Here is a 9,140-nt window from a genome sequence, read left to right as displayed (position 1 = left end):
CTTGGCTTGGCGGATGGCACGAGATTTCTCCAGGAGGTCTTTGCAAACATTAAGGAATCGTGCTCGCTGGAGAGGAGGCAGCCAGCCCTCCACATGCCCCCAGCCCTGTCCAAAGCCATGGAACTTCACCAGCAGAAAGTGGCAAAACAAAACAAAGGCCAACTACCTTGGCTCTACCCTTCACGGGTGTAGCCTGTGCAAACAGCAGCCCTCACACTTGGGAGCCTTATCTGTTTAAAGGGCCCCCTTCTCACAAGAGAACAGAGCTCAGAACACTCTCACCAGCACAGGCTATGACACCAGGGAGAAATAAAGTAGCATCCACCCAATTCCACTCTCTGGGGCCCACACTGGATGATCTTCCATGGTTCCATCCCATTCTAAGCTGAACTTTTTCCCACCCGTAAAGAGAAAACTGAGCTCTGAGCTGAGTTCTCAATGAGCTTAATCCTGGTCCTCTTCCGGGTGGCACAAAGTGTCATGCCAGGCCCGGAAAGAGGAAACTGCTGGAATCAGGAAGAAACTGCTGGAATCATGTCATAGGTCGTGGCTGAAGCCCATGTAAGAATAATGATGACACTCCTCTTCCCACATCATGGTCACATCTCTCCCCCCAAGACCCAGAACACTTGTTACAATTAACCACAAGGATACAAGTCTCAATGTTGGCTCCCACAATGTAGCCATTGACATCAAAGTTGATGCGAATGAACTTGCCCTAAGGAAAGACGGATGAAGAGATCAGAGGCCCCATCCTCCAGTCCCACCTCCAGTGGTACAGCCTGGAGGCAGGAAGCCAAGAGACCGAGCCTGTGTCCCCGGCCAGGGGCCCCCGCACCCCAACTGCATGGGTGCTCAGGACTCAGAAGGGCCACACGGCTAAGCCTGAGCCGGGCCCAGCTCCAGCGGTGCCCAAGTTCCGCCACAGAGGGGAAGAGGGGAGGAGGGGAGAAGTCATCTGGAGGCGCTCCTCCTGCCTGGTCTGGCCCTGCGTTCTAACTGGCTGCCGGTTACAGCAGGACAAGCAGGGCACCGGCAGGGACCCCCCACCGCCTCGCTGGCTTTGCCACCTGAGCCGAGGAAGCTCCTTACACAGGTGCATGACCCAGCCTACTGCACGCGACAGGCCAGGAAGCACCAAGTCCGACCCTTCTCCGCGTCTGGGGCGCGAGCAGCCGGTGGGAAGGCGCCCGTGAGCGCCGGCACTCACAAATCGAGAGGAGTTGTCGTTCTTGACGGTCTTGGCGTTCCCGAAGGCCTCCAGGATGGGGTTGGCCTGCAGCAGCTGTCGCTCCAGCTCGCCCTGGAAAGGAACCCAGGGGGGCAGTGAGGGCCAGGCAGCGGCGTGGGCTGGCAGACCTGCCCCGCCAGGCGGAGGGGAGGTGGCAGAGCTGTGTCCACACATCCGACCTGCCAGGGACTGGGGCTTCCGGATGGGCTCTGGCCACACCGGTCTTGGCAGTCCCCGTGTCACTCCAGAGTGACCTTCCCGCCAGGCATCTGGAAACCCTGCTTGGTCTGAACTTACTTCCCTGGGCTAACCGACCAGTGATCGAAAAGGAAAGCAGGCAGCTCACCCAGCTAGCTCCGGGACCTGGCCCAGTGGCCTGGATCAACCCTGGAGGATGCGCTGCAAAGTAGCACGTGAGCCAAAAAGAGACATGAAGGCACCATTCCTTCCCCTGGACAGTTTCCTTCCCAGGTATGCTGGCCTCCCTCTGCCCTCCTTGCCTCTAATCCCCACCTGACAGACCACAAAAAATATTTTTTCCCCCATAGGACAAGGAGAGAGGGAACCAGATCCACAGAAGACACCAGCTCGTCTCGTCCGTGTCCTAATAAACTCTGCATTCCCCTTGCTGGTCCCCTGTCCTCCACTCCCCCAGCCCCGAAACCCAGCAGGTCAGGCGTCTGAGCATGGGATCAACAAGGCCCACTTTGGGCTCTGAATTACTTATCAAGAACACCAATAAACCCTACCTGGGGTCTCATGACACCTGGTGGTTGACAAAATGCCCCCTTATTTATGCCTTCTTAACCCTGGATCCTCCTGATACTTAGGGTAGGAAAGACAGAATAGCCCCATTTCAAAGAAGAGAAAACAGAGGTTGAGGGAGGGGGAATGATTTGCCCAAGGTCATCCAGCCATCAACCAGCAAAGCAGGTCATCGAATTCAAGGTTTCTACCTCACACCTGTCAGTCACTGCCCTGTCTCCCCTGCATCCCCGGCCCCACCTGGGGGCTCTACCCTGTCAGGTGGGCAGGCCTTTCATCCTACCAGCAGGCCAGGTAATAACTAACACTGCCTGAGGAAAATACGGCTCTTGTTCACCTTAATACCTGGGCACCCTCTAGGGAGAGAGGACATCATGCAAGGGCCAGGTGGGGTTTTATATTTATCAGCAGGGCTGGAGTCAAGCCAGGACTTTCCGGAAATAAAGGCTGCCTGTAATTTGTCACGAAGAGCAGAACGGGTAGTAGCAGGGGCTCCCGGGAGAGCCGTGAACTACAGCCTCCCAGGCACACCTGCTGCAGACGAGACCTGTCGGCAGAACACCGAGGATGCTCTGGGGTCGGGCCGAGCGGACCAGAGACCAGAAGGGGCCCCGGCAGACACTCCTCTTCCCACAGCCAGCCCTGGTCAGGGCTCCTCCCAGGGCTGGGGAGTCTTGTTTTCGGACCGCACAGATTAAGTGCAGGAGGGTCAGTGGAGCCACAGGCAGGCTCTACGGGAGTGCTTGGCACCAGCGGTCATAGGACACTGGGCCTCCATCCCCCGGGCTCAGGCGGGCCTGGGAAGGCGGCCAAGGCAGCCCATGGAGCCAGATTTGGATGAGCTCTGCTCACCCACCCATTACAACATCCTCTCAAAGCATAGGCCAGGCTGCCAAGCTGGCCGAGCCACTCCCGTTCCCGCAGTCAGCTGGGAGCTTGGCCCCTACCGGAGCCTGCCGCCAGCCTGGACGCAAAGCTAAGGCCTCTGTCGGGGACACGGGCTGCTACCGTGGAACGTGGGACCACCAGGCCAACCCAGGAGCGACCACCGGATTCCCAAGCCGAGCTCCCTGCTGACAATGGTGGCGGCTAACCTATGGGTTTCTCTTCATTGAGAACAGAAGAGACCTTTATTTTTCAATAAAGGCACAGGAGAGACCTTTATTTTTCAATGAAATCCACATACTGTGAAATTACGAGGTAGGCAGTGCATGCTCATGAGGTTTGGAATTACCCACGCGGTTCCTGAAGGGCTTCACTGGGTGGAGTTTCTGCCCGGGGCTCTAACTAGTACACAGAAAACAGAGCGAGGGAGAGCGTGAAAGGCCACTGTTCAGCCTCTGGAAGCCCACCTGGAGAGTCCCTTCACCAATCTCTGCTTTGCCAACCTGCCGTCTGGCCGAAGCCCGGTCCCCCACAGGGTAAGGTGTGGGGTGTCCCAACGGGCGGTCTTGGGATGAGCACCTGGGTCACGGCGGGGAGCGCACGCCCCCAGAGTATGCTGCGCAGGCCCAGAACACAAGGGCGCAAACCAAGTTCAAGAGGGTCTTGTGGCCCAGCTGTGTGTGGGAAATCCCTATACAGCTTCAGGCAAGGAAATCAACCAAACTGGTCAATGGCCTTTACAACTGAGGGCCTGAGCGGTCACGGGAAGCCAGGGGCAGCCTATTCGATCACTGGAGTTGAACTTGGAGCCGGGGACAGGGTGCCCGCCGCACAAAGTGACCCGAGAAAGGGGACATGACAAGCATGCCTCTACATGTCACAGCCCTCACCTGCCGTCCTGAGTGCTGGGGGCCTGCCTTCCCCCCTGCAGCTGGAGCAGCCCATGACGGAAGGCGCATGGAGCCCTGCTCTCTAACTGTGGTACCGCCTCCCATCCCGCAGGGCAGGGACTCCAAGGCCACCCTCCAGAGATCCAGGCACATACTAGGCATTCAATGAATAGTTGGGAAATGGATTTTACTGCCAATCCAGAGATGGAAAACCACAGCTAGAGAACTCCTAACCTCACAGCCCTGTTTTAAAAATAGGTCCCCTAAAAAGAATGGAAAATGGGGGAGGGAGGTGGGTAGAGAGAGGGAGCAAAAGAAAACTTCATTCGTTTCTAAATATAACTCTTGGAGAAAGATTCAGAATGCCTTGCGAAGTTGGACACATGAAAAGTTACTTTTGGTTCGATTCCAGAAGACTGTGCTCTAGGACATTCTGCAGGACACACCCCAGATCCACATGCAAAGAGACACACACCACTACTTACTTATACAAGCTGCACACAGCGCCCCAGGAAGTGGGGGGCCACCCAGATGGCACAGTTCCCCCTGACGGCTTGAGGGGACACCACTGGCACTTAGATTTCATGGGGAAGTTTAAGAGTGTGTGCTTGCGAGAAAGAGAGCACCACACGGGCATGCTTCAGACTGATCACACCTCACTCTGGGGAAGCCTTGTGCGCGGCCTTCCCGGCACTGCTTCGGGCTGGCACTGTGGTGGCAGGCGGGAGCCACCCATCTCCATCTGGTCCAGGACACTGAGCGTGTGAGGGTCCAGGAGGGCAGGTGACCACTCCGCTGTGCCTCGGTCAGGGTTCTGCACGGGGCCTTCCATGCCGTGTGCCCGTGGGAACTCTGGGCCTGACCGGAGCATCTGAGAACAGCTAGGTGGTGAGGCCTGTCCCCATTCTGCAGGAGCTGTCATTTCAGAGTGCACGCGAGGTCACCGTGTGTCACAACCCAGCCCCTCCTCCCAAGACAGTCAGTGAGCCGAGCCTACAAGAAGAGGTCTAGACGCAGAGAGTGACAATGGTGTGGGGTGAAAAGCTGCTTAGAAAAAAAAATCGTAATTCAAGGGCACACGATGGACAGAACACGCATTCCTGGTGTAGAACGTGCAGTAAACGTGCAGCTCACCTAGCGAGGACACTGCTGGGTTCGACCACAATCCACCAAGAGGGAGAGGGGAAAAAAAGGGAAGTGAGATGTCTTTCCAGCTGCCCGTTCTCTCTTCGCTGGGGGCTGTCCGCCCAGAGGCACTTCAACAGCAGGGAACAGCAGCAGGGCTTCCAGTGCAGGCCTGCCCGAGATCCTGCACATCTCCATCAACTTGAGAGCCAAGTTTTGGAATCTCTCTTCCGACCTCAGAGGTGGGGGCCACGCAGCATTAGCTGCGAACCTCGGGCGGTCTCCGGTTTCCATAGCGACTCAAAGTTAGCAGGTTGAGGGAGAAACGGGAGGGCCACCACCAGACCCACTCCCAGCCTCAGTGAAAGCAGGCCTGGCCTCTGCTTCAGCCCCCCAAACACTCTCATTTTGAGCCAAACCACGAATCACTGAGTTCCCTTCCTCGGGGAGGAAGGCCTGCACTCACCTGGTCCTTCTTGCTCTTGTGTGAAGATGCCACGTGAGCCAGGTACTGAATGACTTTCTTGGTGTTCTCCGTCTTGCCAGCTCCAGACTCGCCCCTGCCGGGACAGCCAAGGAAGTTCTCAGGAGAGAGGTGGCCAAGCCCTCGGCGTCTGCCCCTTTCCCACTACAAGCTCTACCGTCTCCCATTCTGTGGGGTGCCAGTGAGGGACTCAACAGCCAGTAGAAGGAAAGGGGACAGGCAAACAAACGCTAAGCTCTGAAATACTCACTCGGGCCATTTCCCATGGCCCTCCGCAGGCCTGACCAGAGTAAACTTCTGTCCGCTGCCTGCCCTGGTTACTTGGCAGCCTTTGCTTCCAAATGTCTCAGGAGTCAGTTTTAGGCAGCTGTTGACTCAGGGGTCAAAGGCATTTATACACATTCCCTCGAAACTTCACTCGAAGGAATGTTTCGTACCGTTAACTTCCTTGGCTACGGGTTTATTTATCAGCTCCTGGTTAGGTTCAGAGGACGGAGGTGAAAAGCCCAGATAAAGAAAGCCACGGTTCGGCACCAGAGTGAACGTGTCCTGGGGGCCCAAGCAGCTCCCAACCCTGCCTTGTTGAGAAGACGCTTGCTTTTCCTCTCTGCACTGCCACCCTCATCCCCACCGCCTCCTTTGAGGAAGGAGATTAAATCTCTGGCCATGAAATCAAGCTCATCCATGCTGCAGGACTACTAAGGAGCAAACACGAAGCCTGTCCCTTGGGGAAGTGGCAGGGGCTTGAATTGGGAATGGATCTCATCGACCTAGGTTTTGGTAGGGGTCTTCAAGAGTGAGAACAGATCAGGGTGACACAGGACCTGCCACCCGGACAGAAACACTTACGTGCACAAAATGGACTGGTCCTCTCGGTCTGAAACAAAAGAGACATCAGGTTAACCTCCAGCAGACATGAAAAGCCTCCCGCTCCGGCTTCTGAAGAGCTGCCCATCGCCCTGCCCACTTCCCAGGAGCGTGAAGCCTGGAACGCTGGCCCTCCATGCCACCGTCACAGGGAGGAGGGACATTCCTGGGTGGCAGCGACATGGGGCAGCTGCTCCCTCCTCCGGAAGCTCAAACTGCCCGCCCTGGCCTCCCACCTGGCCCCATGACACTGAAAGAGTTCTGTTGCTCCCCCTCTGAGAAAGCCAACCTCTGGAAAGCTCCCTGGAAGTCTACTTTCCTGCCCCGCGTGTTTCTAACTGGAGGTTGAGGCTGTTAGAAACAAGGGCTGCGGCAGGTGTTTTAAACACTGTCCCCATCCGGGTAAGAGGCACAGGTAAGATGTGGGGTGAGCGGTGAGGTCAAGGCTGGCTTTGCCGTGGGACAGGCCTGGGCTAAGAGGCTGTCTCAGCACGGCCTTCCTGGAGCCCTGGGGGATGACGGTATGCGTGGAAGTCACACACATGAAAGCACCAGTGTGGGGTCTGGCACGGGGAAAACTCTCAGTAATGGGAGTTTGGAGGCAGCTCGGAAAGAACAGCAGCTCATCAGAATCAGCTTCTGACCAGTTGCTGTGAGCCCTGTGGTCTCCAGGCCTGGGGGTCAGGAACTTTCAGCAACTCTCCCAGCTCTGTGAACCGGTCAGCAAGTATGGATATAAAAAATGCTCTCCCCTGGAAGGCAGGAGGAACGGTGATGCCAGGCTTTGAAAGCAAAGTTTCGCAGAAATGCTTTAAGATATTAGGGCTGACCTGGCTCAGGACCGAGTGTGCAATTTTAAGCAACAGCTGAAAATATAAACTCATTTTACCCCATCGCCTGGGAGACCCCCACCTCCTGGAGGTCAAATCAGCCTGAATCCAGGACCAGGCTACTGACCAACACTGGGCTGCAGTGAGGTCAGTAATTCCCGAGTCTCGGTTTCCTTATCCATAAAGTAAACATGCTACTAACTCCCCGGCAGGATTAGTTTGAAAAACAGAAAGAACATGAAAAGGACCCAGCCCGGGACCCTGTAAATAGAATGAACTCCACAGGGGGCTGCTGTCTGTCCACTTCCCCATCATGAAGTCGCTGTGATGGGTGGCGACGGCTTGGTCAGGGCAGCGGGAGGACTAGTTGGGAACTAACAAGGGTTCTGGTAGCTGTCAGTGGTGTCAGTGCTGGATAGACACCGATGTCGGTGATCTGGAAGGACACCCACACCGGCTCAACTGCCCAGCCAGGAACCTGCAGGGCATCAGGAGGGGGACTCAGGGCTGCCTGTGTGTATGGTCTCGGGAGACGGACTTAGCTGTTCGGCACCAGTAGAGACACTGTGCAGCGAGGCCACCAGCCTCTCCGTGAGGGGAGCCTCCAGCGCACTGATCCCAGCAGCCTGCACGGGTGGGCATTTACGACCACCTCTTCTCCTGTCTCGGGAGGGAGAGAGGAAGTCCGGCCAGGGAGAAGTAAAAAGAAACCGCGCATCCAACACGAGCTGCAGCTGCCCCTGCCCTCCCTCCAGCCCCTAGAAATATCAACAGCGTGGGGGGGTGCGGAGGGAACCCGGCCACTCACACAGACACAGCCCACACCCTGCCCCGCACCGGGCAAGGGCTCCGAGCAGACCCAGAGGGTGACCTTGCTGCACCCTCTCAACTTTCCCACAGGACCAGGCCCTGCGAGGCTGCACAGCAGGGGCTGAGATAGACCGGGCTGAGTCTCATAGACCCGGGCCGGGTCTCGATAAGGCAGCAGGGAAGGCGGGGGGGTGGGGTGGGGGGTAGGCACGGGGGGAGCGGTGCTAAAGGCTGGGGAAGCCGTGGCAGCTTCCAGCACCCACCCCACCTTGATGAGTCTGGAACCAAAACAGCTACGACGGGGCTGCACCTCCCCCACTGCATGTCGTCAGAGGCCCAGCGGCGGGCAAAGGCCCAGCAGCGGGCGTGTTCCGTCCCCGCTGGGAGAGTGGCAAGAATGTACCTGTACGAGCCCGGCGGGTGGCGGGCGGCTGCCACTACCATAAAAGGAAACGTTCCCATCACTCGCAGAAAGAACTGTTTTCCCAGGGCTGCCCAGGCCTGGTCCCCCGGATGGCTGGAATTCCTCTGATTGTGTGAGAAGGAGTCGGATGCTGAACTGCTGAACAACAGGAAGCAGAGCCCCCAAACACATACACGTGGGCACACACACACAGACCCACGTGCACACGCAGGGACGCAGACACGCGTGCACAGTGCATGTACACGGACACAGGCGTGCTTAGGAGCATGTACAGACACGTGTGTATGCACACAGGCACATGTACACACAGACACACACACCTGTGGGTGCACACACAGGTGCACGGCATACAGAGATGCACACACACAAACACGCACATACACACAGGCCTGCACACACTTCAAATCCCAATTTCAGACCCAAACTCCTCATGTAACCTCCATCCACCCCACCATCTCCAGCTCTCCCTCCCCTCTGACCTTCCACCTCCAATTCCTGAAGCCAAGTGACCACTGTCAACACAGCATAAAAGGAAACCCTCCAATCCTTGCATTTTACACTTTAAAGAAACCTTAATTTGCTTTGCCAGAACATTCATTTGGGCAAATGCTTTCACAGAGGAAAAGTGATGGGAGGCCTTTCTGATTTCCTCAACTCTGCCCCCACCAGCGGGTGCCCCCAAATCCACCTGCCCACCATGAGTGACACTGTGGCCCCCCAGCGTCGGTCTTCGCAGTTTTTTTTTTTTTTTTTTTTTTTTTTTCACGGGCCTCTCACTGTTGTGGTCTCTCCCGTTGCGGAGCACAGGCTCCGGACGCGCAGGCCCAGC

General features: G+C 56.9%; 1 protein-coding gene across 3 annotated transcripts in view; it reads right to left on the bottom strand.

Moving 5' to 3' along the window:
- Positions 1-9,140, bottom strand: part of MYH9 (myosin heavy chain 9) — a 63,125-nt gene that overhangs the window by 37,403 nt on the left and 16,582 nt on the right. Inside the window, exons 3-8 of one of the 3 annotated variants that reach the window (XM_007446739.1) lie at positions 6,230-6,257; positions 5,363-5,456; positions 2,719-2,727; positions 1,211-1,303; positions 655-718; positions 1-38 (exon numbers count right to left, since the gene is read on the bottom strand). In XM_007446739.1, the coding sequence (XP_007446801.1) occupies positions 1-38; positions 655-718; positions 1,211-1,303; positions 2,719-2,727; positions 5,363-5,456; positions 6,230-6,257 (326 nt within the window). Of the gene's footprint in view, positions 39-654; positions 719-1,210; positions 1,304-1,410; positions 1,441-2,718; positions 2,728-5,362; positions 5,457-6,229; positions 6,258-9,140 lie in introns of all 3 variants that reach the window. The other 2 variants (XM_007446740.1, XM_007446738.1) reach the window with 2 other exon arrangements.

The sequence above is a fragment of the Lipotes vexillifer genome, unplaced genomic scaffold (genome assembly GCF_000442215.2).
Source record: "Lipotes vexillifer unplaced genomic scaffold, Lipotes_vexillifer_v1.1 scaffold870, whole genome shotgun sequence".
NCBI classification, from domain to species: Eukaryota; Metazoa; Chordata; class Mammalia; order Artiodactyla; family Lipotidae; genus Lipotes; species Lipotes vexillifer.
This window is presented reverse-complemented; position numbering and strand designations above follow the sequence as displayed.